The sequence below is a fragment of the Colossoma macropomum genome, unplaced genomic scaffold (genome assembly GCF_904425465.1).
Source record: "Colossoma macropomum unplaced genomic scaffold, Colossoma_macropomum, whole genome shotgun sequence".
Classification (NCBI taxonomy): Eukaryota; Metazoa; Chordata; class Actinopteri; order Characiformes; family Serrasalmidae; genus Colossoma; species Colossoma macropomum.
The window spans coordinates 44,692,184-44,714,193 of NW_023494791.1; the positions used below are offsets into that span (position 1 = coordinate 44,692,184).

General features: G+C 40.6%; 1 protein-coding gene across 2 annotated transcripts in view; it reads left to right on the forward strand.

The window, feature by feature from the left end:
• ppp2r5eb (protein phosphatase 2, regulatory subunit B', epsilon) overlaps nucleotides 1-22,010 on the forward strand; it is a 46,543-nt gene that overhangs the window by 19,161 nt on the left and 5,372 nt on the right. Inside the window, exons 2-10 of one of the 2 annotated variants that reach the window (XM_036575139.1) lie at nucleotides 233-393; nucleotides 14,565-14,761; nucleotides 15,447-15,548; nucleotides 18,270-18,362; nucleotides 18,513-18,643; nucleotides 18,846-18,905; nucleotides 19,083-19,191; nucleotides 20,845-20,898; nucleotides 21,742-21,792. In XM_036575139.1, the coding sequence (XP_036431032.1) occupies nucleotides 237-393; nucleotides 14,565-14,761; nucleotides 15,447-15,548; nucleotides 18,270-18,362; nucleotides 18,513-18,643; nucleotides 18,846-18,905; nucleotides 19,083-19,191; nucleotides 20,845-20,898; nucleotides 21,742-21,792 (954 nt within the window). In that variant the 5' untranslated portion in view covers nucleotides 233-236. Of the gene's footprint in view, nucleotides 1-232; nucleotides 394-6,492; nucleotides 6,746-14,564; nucleotides 14,762-15,446; nucleotides 15,549-18,269; nucleotides 18,363-18,512; nucleotides 18,644-18,845; nucleotides 18,906-19,082; nucleotides 19,192-20,844; nucleotides 20,899-21,741; nucleotides 21,793-22,010 lie in introns of those variants that run through there. The other variant, XM_036575140.1, reaches the window with a different exon arrangement.

Here is a 22,010-nt window from a genome sequence, read left to right on the forward strand (position 1 = left end):
GGTCTCCCTCAATGCACTCTGAGTTTAAATGCAGGTTGATTGATTGATTTGATTGATAGATATTTTTAAAGAGGTTTTTTTTTTTACGATAATATTGAATAAATATGAACTATACTGTTGTCTGTAAATTAAGAAAAAATAAAGTTTATATCGCCCACCCCAGTAACTCGCTAACTAGTGTATTTAGCTGCACGTAGTGAGGATCCTGCTTGACCTTGTGTCTGTTTTTCAGGGCTATGTCCTCAGCAGCCACCACGCCTCCATCAGTGGACAAAGTGGACGGGTTTTCCCGAAAATCTGTCAGGAAGGCTAAACAGAAGCGCTCTCAGAGTTCCTCTCAGTTTCGCTCTCAGGGCAAACCCATCGAGCTCACACCCCTCCCTCTGCTCAAAGGTAACACACACACACACACACACACACACACACACACGGCCTGTTTATCTGTGTATTGTGAGGATGGTCAGGACCGTCCTTTGTGGCGGCTGTAAATCTGAGCAGGACGCTCAGTATCAGCTATAAACTGCTTTTTACTGTCGATGACTGTAAATAGAGCTTCCCTTTGGAGCAGGTCACCATGTGGTCTGGTCTGCTCAGTGGCTCATACCTTTGAGTCTCTGAGTGACTTCACAACAAAACACCAAGACAAAGTCGACAACATTGATGATTTTTTTTCCATCAGTGTGCATCATCCACAAACAGTGCTGTGTAATACTGATATGACGCGAAGCAGGCACTTTCAGCCGATGGCACTGCTCTACAGGCAGATTATATGGCTTCTATAAGTTTACACCAATAAAAAAAAATGAAGACCTCACTTGTTGCACCCACAGGAGAATAATGGTGTGATTAGTTGATCACTGGAGTGAGAATAGAGAAAGGGCAACTGGGTAATGGCGCATTACATTCTGGGTAATGGTCACCATATTTTAGGATACGCGTCTTAAAACAAATCAACAGAGAAAATCACGAATGGACCGGACGAAGATCAAGTGCAAGATGTAACCTCGATCAGGCATGTCAAACTGGGGTCCTTGTGGGTCAAAGTGCTGTGGCGATGCGTTTACCCTCATCTGACGCTCTGGATTCAGTTTATACAGGCTTTGCTTATTAGCCGATGAGCTGAATCAGGTGTGTTTAATGAAGCAGTGTGCTGAAGTCTGCAGTGTTTCGGCCTGCAAGGACTAAAGTCTGACACTTGTGACCTGGATTAACCCATTAATGCCAATACTGGAGCTTTTAAATTGGCCTAACTTTATTTAGATAGTCTGCAAAAAAAAACAAAACCTAATTTTTGGGAAATTTTCAACAAAGCGTGGCACTTTGAGCACCACTGGTGCATGACTTGTATTGATATAGTTTGCTGTTTGAGAATGTTTTATTTTTTTTAATTGCTATTAAATTATTTTCACAGACTTTTTTTTTTTGCCTGAGGACCACCAGAAGGTGCTTCGTGGTCCACTTGTGGTCCATGGCCCAGTGGTTGAGGAAACCCTGCACCATAGTCCCCTACAGATTATCTACAGATGTTCAGATTGTTCTTTTGAAACTCAGTTGGTTCTGAAGTGGTGGGGTTAGAGTTAGGATTTGGACCAGGGTTAGGGCTAGGAGCAGGGTGACGGTTGGGCTTAGGTTTTGGGTTGAGGTTAGGGTTAAAAAAATTATGGTAAAATTGTCTACAAAGCATTTTAGGTGGACTATCCAAATAAAGTGTTACCTTTTAAGTTCGCTACAGCAGTTCTCAGAGCTTCACTGAGCACAAATCTGAAAACTGTGCCAGAATTGATCAGATAGTTTGGCTACAGCTTCAGATATTCTTAAGCTACATGCACATTACCAGGTTGAAGTGGCACAAATCTGATTTTTTTGCCCTAATGTGACTCAGATCTGATGTTTTCAGAGCTGTGTGGACACACACATCCGATCTTTTCAAATCCGACTTTCATACGTGGTCCTAGATCAGATACGTATCCGTTTCGTGGCCATGCGACCATAATGCAGGTCTCCAGACTGCGACTAAAATGACCATAATTATTAATTTGCGAGTAATAAAATGAACTCGCCAGTGTCGACAGGTAACAACTCTGGATTAGTATTACTATTTTTTAAGGGTCACTGTTTATTTCTGTTGTTCTGTATTTATTACTTTTTTGTTTTTATAGATTTTTATCATTTTTTAAATCTTAAAATGCAACTGATGGGCTACATTACAGCATGTGAAGAACTACCCTTCACCAAATTTAATCTTGTTAATGAAAAGTAGCGGACTAGACGAGTCGAGAATCAGGCACGGTGGAAGACAGAGATACTTAAAGGGGAATTCCACCAATTTTTCAAAATTTCTGTACAATTCAGTGGTTGGGATACAAACAGACATGCAAACTGTTTTAATGTGAAATGGTTCATTTGCAGAGAATTTACAGAGTCGTACGGTGAATCTGCACGTTTTCTGAGTTTTTATGTAACGTTGATGATGGTAAAATAGTGGTAAATCTGAACATTCTTTGGAGACTAGTTTGCCTTAGAACACCCTTCATGTATCCCTCCACCACGCATGGATTAAAATATTTGATTAAGACACGGTTAAACCAAAACATCACCAACTTACTGTAAAACAATGTCTGAGACATCAGGCGGTGTATTCATAACCATTTCACATGATACTTTTCTGGGAGGAAGCTTTTAGAGACATTTAATTCCTCAGATGTCTGGTTTCTATCATCACTGTGAACAATTCTGACTCTGAAACCACTCAGCGTGACGTTGTTGACATGTTTAACTATGCAGAAATTTTGAAAACTCAGTTACGCAACATTGTCCTAGTCGGCATGTCTGGAGTTTTTCCTTTTCTCTCTCTATTCATTGCCGTTGTATTGGCCTGATTACAAATCCTAAATGAACGACTGGGATGATGGTGAGAGTGAGATTTAAAATCTGACTCGTCTCAGCCGTCGTAGACACTTTACACATGACCCGACCTCCTGCGGCCTCTGAGGATTAAGGGTAGGAAGAACAGCGGGGACCGCCTAAACCTCACAGCTGGGCTTTTAATTAAATGTCACAGAGCTGAGTGAGTGGGATCATTACTGGGATGTAATCAGATGAACTGTAAGCTTTTATTAATGCAGTCAACATTGTCATTTTATTTTTCAGCTCTATACTGCTACTGTTTTTCATGTGTTCATGATGCTAATGGAAGAGTGAATGGTGTTCTCCAAGGAACAGAGATGTGCTGTGGTTGCAGGCTGGTTTGTTGTTGGGTTGCACTTTTTCATAGTGCGCAGTAGAGGGCACACTAGATTAAATATGTAGCAGCCCCACCATGCAGACAGTACATGCTTCAGTCCGATGCTGGAAAGCCACATAAAAAGTGAAGCTGATGTCTATGCAGGAATTATTTTTTCAAAACTTACTTAATTTTAATTTTATTTTTAACAACTTTAGAGTTGAAGAATGTTGAACCATAATCATAACACAGCCCTAATTACTAAGGCTATGTTCAGACTGTCATAGCATGTCCAGATTGATTTTTGATAGTCTGGACAGCTAAAAAACCACAAATACGATTTTTGCAAATCAGACTCAAACCGCATTTGGAGGTGGTTTGAACTGCGATTCCACTCAGATTTTTACAGATGCATCTCACTCTGGACACTCTGGCCACTCAAATCAGATTTCAAAGCGTGTTTTGTGTCACTCGGAACACGACATACAGTGACTATGTCAAATCCAGAATGAAGGAAATGCTGGCATTCGAGAAGAGCACAAAAGGTTCATGCTTATGCCCGAGAATTCTGAAGAGATTGGATGGTGAGATGATGCACCTCCATCTGTCCTGCGTCTGCATTTGAAATCCACGTCATCAGCGTAGCTATGTAGTAACACCACCGTTTTTGCCACGGCAACCCATGTAGATAGACTGGTGATGTCTGGACGCTCAAATCCAATCTGGTCACTTGCAAATAACAGTGCAGACAGTCGTCTCAGAAGATCCGATTTGCAGACAGTCTGAACGCAGCATGTGTGCCAAACTCTTGATACTGTAGGTTGAAATTTCTCATAGACAATTCATAACATCCAGCGTTTTAAATATTGTAGCAGTTTGGATTTAGACAGGTTTGAAATGTGCTTGTCCTGTGCAACTTCACTGGTTTCAAATGATTAGTAGGACGCTAGGAAACTGTAAATGAAAAATGATCCAATGCGTTAAATGCTACTCAACACTGTCAGTGTCTGTGTTTACATGCAAAGATTTTTGCCAGTCTGATTTAATACATTCTGATTACAGATGCACACTCTATTAAACAATCTGATGGAAAATCTCTGTTTACATGCTCACTGCAAGTAATCCGATCCAAAATGACGTGCATGCATAGAGAACCACTTAGAGTAGACGTTACCATGACAGCGAACATCACGTGAGGTCCAGTCAGAGTGAGATGAGCAGCAGTGAGCAGCGCTTGTGTTTTTAATTACTTTAAAATGATGTCAGACACAGGAAAACGTCCTTCACATGTCCTTATTAAAGAAGGCCGAGAGGAAGACGTCGTGTTCTGAGACACATAAGCTGGACGTCCGTCCCACCGCCGTCTTTTAAAGATCAGAGCATAAACTTCGTCTCCTCTGCAGACCAGTTTCTGCTCCGCCATGTTGAACGGTATAAACTTTTGCCAGAGCCAGTTATGAGTTCTCTGTTCTTGCTATGACGCGACGCACATGATCAGAACATACTTACACGTTCCGATTGGAAAGGTAATCAGATACACGCGTTTACATGGCTATTACTCTGCTATTTAACGGATTATTTACAGGCTTACCCACCTCGATCAGTTGGATTGAAATTGTATTCTGAATGGCCTCAATCAGACTAGGCTATTCCGATTGAAGTGGATACATGGACGTGTTCTATTCCAATTGAGCTATTAGTTGGATTATTAATGGATTATTAGGCTGCATGTAAACGTAGCTAGTGTGTCATTAGGTGCAGAATCAGTTCTTTTTGTTTTTTTACTTTTAAATATGATAATGTCCCAGTGGACTGACCTCCAATCAGCTGCTTGATACTATTCAGTTTATGTAGTTACTGTACTGTTGTCGTTTCTGTTGGACTGATCAGCGCTACATCAAAACAGCCAAGAACCGAGTTCCAGGTGCAAAAGGTTGTCAGTGCAATACAGGATTTTGTACAAATCTTGAGTTATAGATAATGGAAACACAGTTTTTAGTAAGCGTGTGATGAAATATCAAACTACTCAGTTTTGTGTATTTCTAAATATTTGCAGTTTGAAAAACTAGATGCTCCTAATGTCATTGTTGTTGATACCACTACACCTATATGCTACTAAAGCTGTTGTGGTTCAGTTTGAATGTTATTAAGCTGCAATTCCCAGGTCAGCAACCTCAGGACTGTGTGGTTAACTTTTTTGTCACATAATCGTGAACATGCGCTAGCGGAACTTACTGAACTCGCAGTTCTAGTTCTTATTCTTATTTTCCACCTGCTTATGAATTGACAAAATAACTGTGATCAGCCGCTGAATTATTTGGGGCATTTTCGAGTCTAATTTGGCTAATTAGCTGCCTTGCTTGCTAAGAGTGGATGCCTTAGTGGGATTAATAGCCTCTCTACCTGCTTTTGAAAGCTGTAAAATGGAGGGATATATACACCTGGGTGGCAGTGAATTTAAGGTATCAGTAAAATTCAGCTAGCAGTGGATTTAAGGTGCATTATATTTGAAGGAGCAGTGAAATTAAGTTTCAAGGTGGCAGTGGATTTTAGGTAACAGTGGATTTAATGTGGCTGTGGATTTAAGTTGGTCAGGGTTTAAGGTAGCAGTGAATTTATGGTGGCATTTGATTTGAGGTAGCAATAGATTTAAGGTCACAGTGAATTTAAAGAAGCAGTGGATTTAATGTGTGTGTGTGTGTGTATATTAGCATAGCAAACACCTAACAACACCTTAGCAGCAACTTGGGACACCACAGCAAGCCCTTAGCAACACCTTACCTACCACCTTGGACATCGCAGCAACTGCCTCGCAATATCTAAGCAACACTTTTAGCAACCATCAACGGTTTTCCAAAATTTTAACGTTTTAATGTAATTAGCTTGATTTTTCAAGCCATCTTAAAGTTCGTTAATGAACGTTCCCTTTCTAAGGAACGTGGCACGTGTAGTTGTTCAGCGCTCTAGACGTCCTGATTGTACCCGTGATGTACTCTGAAAAGAGTATTGTCATGTAAAATATCATGATAATGATGTAATCATATCGTCCAGTCCCAGTCCTTAGGTCCTAAATCAACAGCTGTACTGCACCCTGGCTGCCACCGTCTCCCTCAGTCTCTCTCTCTCTGTCCGTGAGGCACTGGCCAGAGGTCCCGTAGTGTCTCTGACCTCATGGGCAGAATGTTTAAAAAGAGGAGGGCAGAAAATAGAACTGAAGACAGAACAGAACGACGGAGGGGGGGTGCGGGGGGGGGTCTTCTTTCGGCCTATCCCTCTCTCCACCCATCCGTAGTTTCCGTGGGGTCAGCTCTGCCCTCGGTAACCCGATCCTGACCGTACCGTCCTGTTGAGGAGCCGCCGCTTTTCCTCTGTGTACACACACGGAGTCCCTGCGCTCGGATTCTTTATTAGATTAATATTTACGTTTAAACACCACGGCCGCAGACCGGCCGTGTTCACCTCGGAGCGACGGAGAGGAGAGAGAGAAGGAGAGACGGAGAAAGGGAAGTGTGAAGTGACTGGGTGAGTGGGGTTTTGGGGGAAGGGGAGGTGAGAGGTGTTAGCAAGGTGGACAAAGGGAGGGGTCAGGCATGTCAGATCAGCACTGGCTGTTATCTTTCTTTCTCTCTCCTGTTTAGTCTGCACTTTTTCTCCACGTTAACGCCGCCTGTCTCTCCTCAGTCCGTGTTTTCCTGGGGGTGACAGTTTTGTATGTTTTTGTGAAGAGGTTGCGCCACTTTTCCTTACCGATACCAATCCCATGGAATATTTCTTTACCCACTACTAAGTTTTAAATTATTTAACCTCTTAAACCCCTTAAAACTCGGCGTTTAATAATTCTAAGGCATGTTATTCAGTTCATACTATAAATCTAATGAGTGACTGCCTATTGCTCAGTATTTAGCAGGAATTATTTAGGTGAGTTAGGTGAATTTTTGGTATATACTGTGAATTATTATGAGTTATTTGGTATATACTGTGTTTTAATTTGGTACTTAGTGTGAACTAATGAATTAATCAGTATCTACTGTAAATTACTTAGTGACTATTATGACTTATTCAGTGTCTACCATAAATTACAACCCCATTTCCAAAAAACGTTGGGACACTGTGTAAAATGTAAATAAAAACAAAATGCGATGATGTGCAAATCATTTAAACCCTACATTTAATTGAAAATAGTACAAAGACAACATATCAAATGTTGAAACTGAGAAATTTTATTGTTTTTTGAAAAATATATGCCCATTTTGATTTAATGCCAACAACAGGTTCCAAAAAAGCTGGTAAAGTTGTGTAACGTTGTGTAAAAAAAAACACCCAGTGGTAAATTGGCAACAGGTCCCAGAGAGTCTTTCAGAAGTAAAGATGAGGGGTTCACCACTCTGTGAAAGACTGCGCCAGCAAATAGTTCAACAATTCAAAAATGTTTCTGAACATAAAACAGCAAAGAACTTTTGCTTTTCATCATCTTCGGTACATAATAACATTAAAAGATTCAGAGAATCTCTGTATGTGAGGGACAAGGCCAAAAAACAGTATTTGCTGGCCGTGATCTTTGGGCCCTCAGGCAGCACTGCATTAAAAACTGTAGTGGAAATCACTGCATGGGCTCAGAAACACTTCTGAAAACCACTGTCTATGAAAACAGTTCATCACTGCATCCACAAATGCAAGTTAAAACTCTAAAACACAAAGAAGAAACTACATAAACAGGATCCAGAAATGCTGCCACCTTCTCTGGGCCCAGAGCTTATTTAAAATGGACTGAGGGGGAGTGGAAAAGTGTCCTGTGGTCCGATGAATCAACATTTGAAATTCTTTTCGGAAATCATGGACACTGTGTCCTCCGGGCTAAAGACCACTCAGCTTGTTATAAGTGCACAGTTCAAAAGCCAGTATGATGATGATTGATGGATGACGTGCACATCTGTGAAGGCACCATTAATGCTGAACGATATATACATGTTTTGGCAACCTATGCTGCCATCCAGACGACGTCTTTTTCAGCTTACAGACTGTTACAAGAAGAGGCGATGAAACTCAGTGGTAAACAGGCCCCGTCACAACTTTTTTGGAACGTGTTGTTGGCCTCAAATTCAAAATGGGCACATTTTTCAAAAAACAATCAAATTTCTCAACATTTGAAATGTTGTCTTTGTAGTATTTTCCTTTAAAATATGTTTTCCAACTTTTTTGGAGATGTGGGTTGTAAATTGTTCAGTGTCTGCTATGTATCACTCAGTTTCGTAGTATGAATTATTCGATATCTACAATGAAATGTTTATTGTTTACTTGATTTGAATTAACTGCTGTGATTTAATTACCTGCTATGAATTGTTCAGGATTTGATATATTACTCAGTACTTACTACAGATTATTTAGGAGCTACTTTTAATTATTCGGTATTTTCTATATACTTGAATTATGAAATTTTCGAGAACTGCTACTGATTCAGCTGATTCCGAGTCTGCCATGAATTACTAAGTACTTGATCTGAATTGTTCAGTGTCACTCATTTATTTTTTGGTATCTATTATGCAGTATTACCAGTTTATTATATATTATTATTATTAATATTATTATTCTATTACATTTTTTTAGTAATTTCCTATGAATAATTAAGTGTCTACTCTGAATATTAGGTACTTAACTACAAATTGTTCAGTAACTACTGTGAATTATTCAATATAGACTATTAATACTATTAATTATTCAATAACTGCTGTAAGACCACTGTGGAAGTTCTGTAGTTCATCAGTCAGTTAACCTAAAAAATGATTTATAAGCTTGCAGTTAGAAAACAAGCAGAGTTGGTTGTGGCACTTAAACTAGCCGTCCAACTGTGTGGTTGAGTGTGTGGTTCATATTATGCTCAGTGCTTGTCTTGGTACATCAGCACTGTTCTAGCGTTACCCAGCGAGGATAGAGTTCTGCTTCAGAGTGACTTTGGTGCTGGATAGTTTAGCTGAATCACAGCACTGAGTGTTTTAAAGCACCTTGGGTTTAGCAGTTTGGCAAGAAATGAAAACCTCTATCCTTTAGGGCTGCACAGTGTAATGTTTCTTAATCATTGCGACTTTGTTGGCTTTCACAGTTCTGATATCGCAGAAGGGTCTAATATGCAAATAAGCCTCTAAGTAAGTATGATTTTGGAGTCTTATAATGAATCAAGGCAATCACAAGATCCACCAAATGTTTTCCACGATTATTATTGTTATTATTATTATTATTATTATTATTATTATTATTATTATTATGCAAGCTGTGCATTCAGTGGGTTCATTAGATTATTTTGGGTAAAATCATTTGTTGGGGATGTTTAAAAGTATTGCGTGAAAATTAATTTTGGACAGATGAATTTTATTATATCTTAGTACTTTTAGAGTATTTCTTGAATTATTTATGTGGTCTAATAACAGCTGTTGGCCTGTTGTCACTGTAATTTAACTGGTGCAGTCCTGTTAAGTTTATATCCAGCATTTAGGGTGGTGATGGGCTGGTTTGGGTCAGTCTTAGGTAGAGTTTTGTGGGGCTCAGTTCAGTTTTGGACTGAACAATTGTGTGGTTTGGGTCAGTTTCTGCCAAAATCTTGTCGGGCTCCGGTTTGGACTCTTGGAGCTGTTGGTCTGGTTGGGTCAGGTAAGGCTTGGACAAATGATTTTGGCCTGTTAGGGTTCAGACCAAACTTTCTGCCCTGATTAATGATCTAATTTGAATGTATAATTACAGTGTGCAGCAGTATGATTGCAATATCGCAATTTATTTAGATTATTGTTTTATAATAATTTATTTATTCACCTCCTTTAAAAACATGTCCATCACTAGAGGGATAAGTAGCTCCAATTAGCTCCCCCCCCACTATCCATGTGTTATTGCTGCATCGCTTCATATGTTGGTTTATAGTCCCTGGAAACAGAGTAAATTATTAAAAACGTGTATATGACAGTAAACTTGGGTGTAATGTTAAACATCCAGCAACACTTGAGCGAAAAATAAGACATAAATATGATAAAACACTTAAACCGCTGATCAGACCTGTCTGAGAACTGTGTGGGCGTGGCTAATGAGCAGCTCGATTGACAGCTCTCTGTCCAACACTCCTTGCCTGCTCCGCCCTTCATACAGAACTGAAGTCCTTATCCAGCTTTTATGTGATGATAACTGGACGACAAAAGTCACGGACGAACAGACGTGCAGACAGACGGACAAAGCAAGAGCAAACAATGTTGTTGTTGGATAAACGAGTGAATGGGCGACAGGCAGCTACAGACAGGTGGTCTAACCTTGCTAGCTTTTAGTTATGCTGGGTTAGCTTTAGCTTGCTAAATTTCTGTGACTCTGAAGCTGTTTTGTATGGGCGGGGCAAGAGAGGCAGCCCTGTGATTGGTCAGGGGAATGCTTACAGAAGCATTACATGATATTAGGGACGCCCAGGTTACATCAAGAGGAGATTAAAATGGGTAAATATTAGTAATTTATTGGTCATTGGAACATTATTAAAGGGGTAAACTTGGTACATATTTACTGTTTGCCTGAAAAAACAAGATTAACAATATTAATTAGTAAGAAAATACATGGTTTAGGTTCCCAGGATCATTAATAGGAAAAATGAATGTATTTTTCTTTATTTAGTATGACAGTAATTGGTTCGTGCAACATTTCTGAACAGTATTTTAAACTGCAGGTAAGTTGAAAGTTGAAACACGTTCCTGGCGAGGGGTGTTTTTAGGTTGTAATCCCATTTCAGTGCCTGTGCGGTAGTAAAAGGTAGCGGCGGCAGGTGTTGCAGGTACCTCTGACTAGAAGAATGTGAACTATGTCGCAGTCTTCGTGTCTCTGCTCACTCCATACCTCCTATATAGGCTTCCTTTGTTCATCATGTCTCATAACATTAAAACCCAAATGCTCACTCTGCCTCTTTAAAACTGTTGACCCTGCACTGCTGCATTGTGGAGATGTTTCAAATACTCCTCCTTTCCCAAAGCTCACTACTCTCTTTACTAACCCTAATTAAGTGGGTATTAAGCTCCCTATCGTGTGCCAGGAGGTCCATTTAGCCGACACGCTTGGAGAGAGTCAGTCAAGCAAGTTGGTTCAGTGCTTAAACGTCTTGGCTCACGGTTGCTGTTTAGCTGAATGAGGTGCCTTTGATTACATTTGGTTCTCTGGTTCTTGACACTAAGGCCCCAGTAGGCTTCATTGTTAATGGACAAGCTATTAGGTCCCTTATCGCTGTAGACAAAATCTAGCACTTGGATGGGGTTGTTGGTCTTACCAGGATGTTCTGTTAAGATGAAACTGGGCATGTTCTGTAGTTCTGGACCTTCAGCAGCTCCATGGATGTACAGTTTTTTGCCGTCATGGTTTTAGGCCTCTCCTGCATTACTGACCAACAGGAGCGACTCTCGTGTTTTATCCACACCCTGTTCAAGTGGCTGTAAAATGTCCAGAACATTTCCTTATTTTCTAGGGATTCACCAAAAGAGAAAAAATGTCGGCAGTATGGAAACAGTAGGGAAAAGAAATGTCTGCCATGTTGACCTGTTTCCTGGTTTCTATGAAGGACATTGGACAAGTGATCTGCTGTCTCGGTTTCTCTGTTCAGGTCGAGTATTGAGGCTACATTCACATAGCAGGTAAAAGTGGCCCAAATCTGATTTTCTCACCAAATCTGATTATTTTTTTTTATAAATATCTTTTAAATGTGATCTGTATGCGACATCAGTCTGAACTGAACAGATCAGCTCCGAAACTGACCCACATGCGCAAAAGAACAGAGCGTCACGCTGCTTCACGGCTCATCCAGAGGTAAACAATCACGACCGCCAACGACGCCAGTCGCTCCCGGAGGTTCAGCCTCATCTTCACCAGCATCACAGGAGCCATCATGAAGCTTCACTGACTGACAGCTGGGCTCATCACCCAGGGTGTGTTTGAGCCGTAAAAAGGGCGCGGTCACTTCTTTGGTTCGCGTCCTCGGATTCTTTAAGCTTTGCTTTCAGACTTTTTACTGTTCCTTGACGCTGCAGCCTCGTTCTCCTGCGGCTGCGTTCGGACATTTCTTTCAAAATCTCTTCAAACACGGAGGGTTTTGGATGAGTCTCTTCTAATTTTTGGTACAGAAACATCAATGTCGAGTTGGACTGACGTAAAAGTTGCAATGAAATGAAGATGAAAGCGTCTCAAATCGGAACCGAAAATGTCAGATTCAGTGTGTTTATCTGTTCACACTGACACACATCTGTGTCGCATATGAGAAGATCGGATTCAGGCCACTTTTACTTGCTGTGTGGACGTTGCATAAAAGAGGATATCGTTTTCCAGAACTCCTCCATCACAGGTTTGATACCACTTAAAAATGCAGCTTTTGGATTTGGACATCACAGTAAATGACCCTGTTAATCTTAAGGAAAGGTGCAGGACGGCTTTGTGTGTGGAACGTGCATGTGGGGTGGATCATAGTGTGTGGTGTGTGTGCTGTCATTCAGAGTGCTTTACAAATGAGAAAATAGTTGAAAAAAATAATTAAAACAAACTTAAAAGAGAAAATCATGAAATTAAATCAAAAATCAAATTAGAAATTAAATTGGGATAGGTAAGTAATCTAATTTAAAACTAAAAGTTAGATTAGGATTTAAAAAAAAAAACTTTACAGGAGAAGAAAAGCATTTTTAACTTTTAGTGAAAGTTGGTAACAATTTTATTGTAAGTAATTTTGGTTGGTCTGTTAATTATGAATGTGACAGCATAAAAGCAGCTGGCATTTTTAAATTATGTTTAAAAAATGAGTGTGTGTGTGTGTGTGTGTGTGTGTGCAGTTCTATATATGATCAGGATTTACAGACACGTATGGAGTAGTTAGGGTAGCGTTTTGGTGTCTGTGCTCTGTATCTGCTGATAGAGGACCCTTAAAGTAAACGTGGTATCGATGTGACCCCCTTATTACCCCTGTAATCCTTTCAGTGAGATGCAGTGGCCAGTGTGCGGTTTAAGCGTTGATCACATACATCACATTTCTGCCTCCCACTCCACCTGTCAGAATATCTCTCTCACCCTCCCTGTCTCTCTCGCTCTGTTTCTCCTGTGCTCTCTGCTCTAATGCCAGTTTAAGGATCCGACACTCAGACCTTTTCCATCTCCCACATAAACTTTCTCTCTGTAGACGCACTTCATTAATCTCGGTATCTCTCGCGCACATCACACACATTCTCTCTACCAGTAAACTAAGACCACTCCTCATCGTTTACAGCCGGGGGGTTTCCCTGCACGTGTGAGTTTGAGGCACATGCTGTTACTTTATATGTACAGCTCTTCCTAGATATCTCTTTCCCCAGAACTTGTAACGAGCTCTGACTGGAACTCTGTGTCTCTTTCCTGCTCGTGGCGATTGTGGAGTAAACCAGCGTTACACACACATTGGAGGGAATTAAAAATGTGCTTATTTTTCCAATAATCCTATTATTGCAGTCTTACCCTCCTTTTTTTAGGCCTTGTAGATTCTTCAGAGCTAATATAGGGAAACGTCTGTATTGCCAGATAATTGCTTTAAAAAATAAACATCTGCATCAAACAGACATTATCTTTTTATTTACGTTTTTAATTATGCTCTCATTGTAAACAAGCTAAGATCTGGTGATATTCACACTATGCTCAGAAAAGTATACTGTGACGTAATTTGTTGTGATATTATTGATAAATATTGTCATGTTGTCCAGCCCTAATTGTAATAAGCCTACACACTCAGTGAGTTTGTTTAGGTGCACTTAATAATCCGAAAACCGCTGGACATCAGATTTTGTCAGTAATCCGATCAATGCGTTTACATGCACTTGAGTAAATGAACGTGAACGTAAGAACAGACATCATCTTAAAAATTAAGAATATTTAAATCAAGCATGCATTTGGTTTCAGCGTTGCTCCAAAAGTGTTTTGCTGTGTCTCGCGGCGACGCTGCTCGCTTATTTCTGGTACCCCCGTCTGTCTTAACACATGCGCAGACTGAGAAATCCGAAAGACTCAGAGTAAGAGTTTACATCTGATTATCTGATTACTGAGCTGAAATCTATCACTCTTTTTTAGATTTAGACCTTACTCCTATCTAAGAAATCAGATTTGTTTAATAAGATATTTGCAGAAGCCGTATTATGATTGGATTATTGAGGGCATGTATACGCACTAATTGACTTCTCTATTAAGGTTCCAGGTTATTACCCTTTTAAGTGTTATTACTGCCACTTTGTTTACTAATTAAATGTAATTATGGGATGTAAGACTAAAGGTGATGGTTCTTCCTCAGGTTAACATTTTATTGTGTGTGTGTGTGTGTGTGTGTGGTCAGACGTCCCTGCTCAGGAGCAGCCGGATTTGTTCCTGAAGAAGCTGCAGCAGTGCTGCACCGTGTTTGACTTCATGGACACACTTTCTGACCTGAAGATGAAAGAGTACAAGCGGTCCACGCTGAACGAGCTGGTGGACTACGTCACGGTCAGCCGGGGCTACCTCACAGAGCAGGCCTACCCTGAGGTCGTCAAAATGGTGAGCACCTTAATGAATCAAACTTACTGACTCAGATTTCTGTGGGGCTGTGAGTGTTTATATGTAATGTTGATGGTAAAATCAGTTTTATTATTTTTATATATATATAAAATGTTGATAAATGGTAAAATGGTGGAGAATCTGAAAAATGAAGTTTTCTTTGGTTACTATTTTGCCTTTCAACACCCTGCATTAACCTCTCCAACATTCAAAAACAAAGCAGGTTTTAGGCTGAAACCTTCTCAAAACTATCATACAATATTTCAGGCGCCAGGCAACGTATTTGTGTTCGTTTTCCTGTTATAACTTTCTGTGATTGAAGCTTTTAGAGGCAATAACAATTCAGATGTCTGGTTCCTATCACCACCACTCTGAACAATGCTGACTCAGTTTTTCTAGAACAGAGCGTTTCACACCAAACCACTCTGAATGACGTTGTTTACATCTTAACAGTTGAGTTCTGCAGCAGTTTTGTGAAGGCATGGAATTAGCCCAATGCTAATTATTTGTTAGCTACATTAGCCTCATATCTCCAGTGCAAAACTAAAGAAGCAAACTTCAGACATGAAACATGTCTCAGCTAATCAGCTCCGTTTGAGTAAATGGTTTTTTTTGCCCGTCTGTTACTTAGAAAATAAATGAGTTTTTCCTCATCAGAACATTTTTTGCTCCTTTGCTCTTTCAGGTGTCCTACAACATTTTCCGGACTCTTCCACCCAGCGACAGTAACGAGTTTGACCCAGAGGAGGATGAACCCACTTTAGAGGCTTCATGGCCACACTTACAGGTACCCGCCGCTGGCGCTGGGTGTGTGTTTGTCTGTGTTTCTGTCTCTGTGAGCCCACGTGTAGCGCTGTTTTCCAGATAGCGTGATGGGTTTAGTGATTTCACTGTGGAAGCATGCGTGGTGTTGTATTGCCGACCGCAGTGTGGGACACGTCAAACTGTGCCTGTCGGACACTTCATTGCAGCTCCAGTCAAACGTCTAGACGCGCCTACTCTTCAAGGGTTTTCCTCACCTTTTATATTTTCCACATTTTGGAATAATAGTGAATTAAATGTAAATTAAAAAGTAAATTATGAAGTAAATAAAAAGTGTTAAATAAATCCAAGACATCTTAGATTCTTGAAAGTAGCCCCATTAAAGAAATGGGTCAGCAAAAAAATCAAATTAACACAATTTCCAGCTTAACCCAGATGTAGTGGATGAGCTAAGGCAGGTCTGGCCCCCAAATTTAACTTCTCTCTGGAGTGGTGAGGCTAACCTTGCTAACAAACACTAGAACTCATTAGTCACCTAAATAGCCCAGTTCATTTCTGTGAAAATACTATTTAGGTGACCATTGAGTTCTGATGTTTAGCAACGTTGGCCTCATAGCTCCAGAGGCAGCATCTCTTGTCTGATCAGCTTCAACTGGGATAAATTGATTTTATTTATTTGTTTGTTTGTTTGTTTATTTATTTATTTATTTAATGCCAGATACATTCAAAATGTTTAATACATTCATTGTCCACTTTTTCAGAAACCCCTACCGCCGCCTTCCACTCACTGACCACTATGAGCTCCACCTACCTTACAGCTTCTGTTGCTGCACACTTAATCCTCTATACCGTTCATCACTGGTCAGTTTCTGACCACAGGGCTGCTGTTCTCCAGATATTATTTGAGTGGTGGTTCATTCATTCTCACCACAGCAGTGGCACAGAGGGAGTGTGTGGTGCTGGTACGAGTGTTTCAGACACAGCGGTATTACTGGACTTTTTACACACGACGGTGGCATTGCTAGGTTGAGAGTGGATCACCACCCAAAAATGTCCAGCCAAGAGCAACACTGTGGTCGGACACTGACCACTGATGACGGCCTAGAGGATGGAAAACACAAAGTCCCTGTGTACACCTGGTCACTCGATGTGACTAGTACCTGGATTGATTGACTGGATAAGATTTTAGCCACGTGTTTATACTTGGTAGTCAAATGCGTTTCCGGTTAGTCTGCAATCCGATTGCTGTGTGGGAGGGAATATGCGGATCTGCTCGTTACGCAGGATCCTCTGATTATCATCCTCATTGACTTTGATCATGTGCCAGTGATGTACTGCCTGGGGTTTTGGTCGTACCTGGAGGGGTTTTGGTCATACCTGGAGGGGTTTTGATTGTTCTTGGAGGAATTTTGTTGTACTGGGAGGGGTTTTGGTTGGTAAATGTGTCTTGGAGAGTCAGATGCTATAACGTGGCTCAAATGCGTCTTTGTCCACCTCCTAAGGTGGTTTGAGTGATTTGGATTTGTACCTGTTTAAATGCGTGTTGGGTGCGTTTACACTCATCCAGATATAATCCCGATACTCAAGACACATGAAGTGACCAGGTGTAAACAGGGTCAAACTGCATCAACAGATGAGCTGCAGTGTCTCTGTACACCAGCAAGGCGGAGCTGCAAGAGAGGTGTTTCTGATAAAGTGGCCGCTGAGTGTATACTGTTCCATCTCTTTTCCCTCTGTAGCTCCTGGTGTTTTTCTAGTTGTTTTGTTTTCTTTGCATGAGATCCGCCGCTTTCTCTTTCTCTCTCTCTTTCTCTCTCTCTCTTTCTCTCTCTCATCCCAGGACTCCTTTAGAAATGAGATTCATATCTCAAGGAGAATCTTCCTGGTAAAACCTCTGTTTTCTTTGATTTTGTTTCATTATTAAGCCGTAGTGTTTATTAACGAGTTGGATATTCCCAGAATTTGCCCCTGATCAAAAGCCCACAGTGCTGCCCCCTGCTGGCAGTATACCCCCCCCCCACACACACACACACTTTATGCTCTGTGTCTCCTGACCTTTTGACCCTTCTGCCCTTCCCTTATCACCATTAAATGAATGTTGGTGCACCTCTTAACACATTCGTCTCTCTCTCTCTCTCTCCCTCTCCCTCTCCTCTTTTTGCTCTCTTTACACTTTCTTTTCTTGTACTCTCACTCACCCTCCTTTCTGTCTTCCTTCTTATTTTTCCTTCTTTTCTCTCTACTTTCTTCTGTTCCTTCACTCCTTTTCTCTTGTACTCTTTTCTGTTCTCTCTCACATCCTCTCTCCTTTTCTCTGTTACTTTCTCTCTCTTTCTCACACACATTCTCTCCTTTTCTTCTTTTTCTCTGTTACATCCTTCTCTCTCTCCTTTTCTTCTCTTTTTCTCTTTTACTTTCTCTCACACACACATCCTCTCCTTTTCTTCTCTTTTCTGTTTCCTTTTATTTCTCTCGCTCTTCTCTCTTTTCTTCTTTTTTTCTGTTACTTTCTCTCTCTCTCTCTCTCTCTCTCTCTAACTCTCTTACATCCTCTCTTCTTTTTTCTGTTACTTTCTCTCTCTCCCTCACACATCCTCTCTCTCCTTTTCTTCTTGTTTCTGTTACTTTCTTTTCTCTTTTTCTTTCTTTCTTTCTTTCTTTCTTTCTTTCTTTCTCTCTCTCTCTCTCTCTCTCTCTCTCTCTCTCTCTCTCTCTCTCTCTCTCTCTCTCTCTCTCTCTCTCTCAGCTGGTGTATGAGTTCTTCATCCGGTTTTTGGAGAGTCAGGAGTTTCAGCCCAGCATTGCCAAAAAGTACATAGACCAGAAGTTTGTCTTACAGGTGAGTGATGTTTCAAACAGACACGTCCAGCAGATCCATGTCAGTCACACGCACTGTGTTTACCCTCCGCGCTCGTTCTGCGGTCTCTTAGTTTACACTTTATTCCTCCTGGTCACGCTCGTTTATCTTCTGTACTCGTTTCCTCCTCAGCTGCTGGAACTGTTCGACAGCGAGGACCCGCGAGAGAGAGACTATCTGAAGACAGTCTTGCACAGAATCTACGGCAAATTCCTGGGGCTGAGGGCTTTTATACGAAAACAGATAAATAATATTTTTCTACGGTGAGGACGTCTTACACACGATAACAGCAAAAATCAAACATGATCACTTTCTACAGAGCTAACAAGTCATGGAATAGACTAATAATCTCAGACTCGTTTATATGGTTTCTGACACTGTATGACATTGATATTAAATGTCTCTCTCTCTCTCTCGCTCTCTCTCTCTCTCTCTCTCTCTCTCTCGCTCTCTCTCTCGCTCTAGTTTTGTTTATGAAACTGAGCACTTCAACGGAGTAGCCGAGTTGTTGGAAATTCTGGGAAGGTGCGTTGCTGAGTCTTTCAAATGAAGTGGTCATTATCAGGACTATCATAGTTACTTTGTTAAAAAAAAATAATAAATAATAATAACGGATCCGTTTCTCTTGTTCTCGTTCTCTCTCTCTCTCTCTCTCTCTCTCTCTCTCTCTCTCTCTCTCTCTCTCTCTCTCTCTCTCTGCAGCATTATCAATGGTTTTGCTTTACCTCTGAAAGCAGAGCATAAGCAGTTCCTGGTGAAAGTGTTGATTCCTCTCCACACAGTTAGGAGTCTCTCTCTCTTCCACGCACAGGTACGGAGGGAAGTGTGCCTGGGCAATATGCTCCTAGCAAAAGGGTTCTATATAGTACCCAACAAAGGTTCTGTGACTCTTAATAACAGTGGAAGCCTTTTGGTGCTATATGGGACCATCTGTGTTTTTATTTATTATTATTATTATTATTATTATTATTTTATTTTATTTATTGTTTCAAGCTATAAAGTTAAAAGTAAAGTTTTGCCAACATGAAGATCCATTTAACTATGCAGAGAACCTTTTATGCATTCAGATGGTTCTTCGAGCCGTTTGTTATGAAGAGAATTTGTGAATTGTCCAGCCATAAATACACTCTATTTCTGACAGAGGTCCATTACCAGACATCACAGCCTCTTCTGTCTAGAATTATGGCCAAATAACACTGAGTGCATTTTGTTGCACTTATTAATCTGATAACTGCAGAAAATCAGATTTTTGTCAGTAATAAGTTTGATGCGTTTACATGCACTTGAGTAATCGGATGATGTGAAACTCCGGGTTTACATGTGTCAGGCAGCGATCGGGTTTCTGCTTTTCAACCCACCAATAAACTCTCAGAAGAGGAAGGACATGACATAAGAAAGATTCATCCGATTTCAAAATGATTTATTTCACTTGTATATGAACCTCCTCCAGCTGTACAGACAGCATCAACGCCATAGTCAAACTCATCCCATACTGGATTGAGCATGTCGGGTGTCGCTGCACTCACGGCTCTTTCAGTGCGATTTCGGATGCAGTGTTGTGGAACCAACGACGAACGCTCTGAGCTGTTGGAGCTTCACTGCCCACGAAAATCACGTTGCACAGTTATGACTGATTCACTCTTATTGAAGTGGAGAACGCAGAACGCTTTCTGCTCAGGGGTCACATCTCCTCTCAGACTGAAGGGAGCCATCTTCCACTGACCGTCAGAAACTCTATGACCCCCTCTTTCAGTTGGTATGTGATTGGTTCCTAGACGCCTCACGGCTGTAAAAATATGCCGCTTTGAAATCGGATGAATCTTTTTGAATCGCTGTATGTTTGAAATATGAATATACATCTAGAAGAAGGAGAAAATTAAAATTCATTTTGTTAAGCATGTCGATGGTTTCTTCTTCCCTTTAAAAGTGTTTTGTTGCTGTCTCGCGGTTGCTGTGTTAAACACCGCTGGCTGTTTCTGCGACAGCTCTGTCCTCGGTCTTTGCGCCTGCGCAGACTAAGATAAACGAAAGAAATCAGAGTAAGGGTGTTCATGTGCTGAAAAACACGATTACTGAGCTAAAAATCCAGAAATCTGGTAACGGTCTTTATCCCAGAAACTGGTGTGTGCTTTTTACATGACCACTCATGGCTGTAACTGCTGAAATCTGATAGTGGTCGTGTTATTGGTGTCCATGTAAACACACTCATTGATTCTGTAGGAATTAACTGAATCATTGACAACCCTGTTATCTTACACTGTGTATCGAACACCAGGAATGCAGAGAGCAGTCAAGTACTTTTGCTTCTGTGCTTGTAAACTAGAAGCCACTGTTTTTAGTGCCTGTGATTGCAGACTAATGAAGCAAGATCTCTTGCCTGACATTCATAAGGAATTTGAGGAAATTTATTTCTCTCTGGTGATTTACATTGTTTTTTTTGTTTTTTTTCCCCTCTGTTTTGCAGTTGGCGTATTGTATTGTACAGTTCCTAGAGAAAGACCCCACATTAACAGAACCAGTAAGTGCTACAGCCCTCTGTTTAAACTTTTTGGTGTGTTTTATTATTCCTAAATTGCCCCTTTTACCAGTAATCTAAACACTTGAGCCTTATTCCTGGATTAATTTTACACGGTGAGGTTCTGTACTTTTTTCTGATTTAGCTGTGTGATAGCTTAGTGATATTTTAATCCTTTTTTTTTATAATAAAAGTGGATAAAATATGTTAATGTGGTAATAATTTAATACATTAGGAATCTTTCAGTGCTTGTGTGTCGTTTTTACAGTCTGATGGTTATAATTGTGGAGTGATTTTAATCCAGTATGAATCTGCAGTGTGTGTAGTTTTTACAGTCTGACAGTAATAATTGTGGAGTGATTTTAATCCAGTATGAATCTGCAGTGAGTGTAGTTTTACAGTCTGACAGTAATAATTGTGGAGGGATTTTAATCCAGTATGAATCTGCAGTGTGTGTAGTTTTTACAGTAATACATGGTCTTCTGTAATTGGCAGAACCCAGAGCTCCCTCAGTATAGTACTCCTGTTCCAATCCACCTCACATTAATGGAAAAACAGAAACTGCTAACATAAACAGCTGTGCTAGGTGTTGTTATTGTTGAGTGTGTCCTGTAGTATAACACTAATGTGAACAGCCAGTCCTTGACCTTTCGGTCTGATCTCTCTGTAGGAATTTGGGGAAATTGCTCAAACACTCTGACTTGCCAGTTGGCCAATTAAATCCTGACAGATAACATTACAGGACTTCCACTTATCAAACAAACCCAACTTTCAGTCTGGCTTATATCTCACGACTCTTTCATACTACACAGTTATTTATCTCTTTCCTCTCTCCCTTCTTTGCAGGTCATTAGAGGCCTTCTCAAGTTTTGGCCAAAGACATGCAGTCAAAAGGAGGTAAGCTCAGATCTAAGCAGGCTGCTGTTAATTTCAGGAGGGGTTGAGTAGGTGAGTGGACGGATGTAGTGATGGTGAGCAGCTTTGTCACAAGTTTAAAGACGTCTAACTTTTCTAAAGTGCAAAACTGAAAGAGCAGCTGATAAAAGCTCTGCTTTGGGTATAAAGCCAAAGCTCGCTCGTTTTATCCCCGTGTGATGTCAGCACTCATCAGCGCT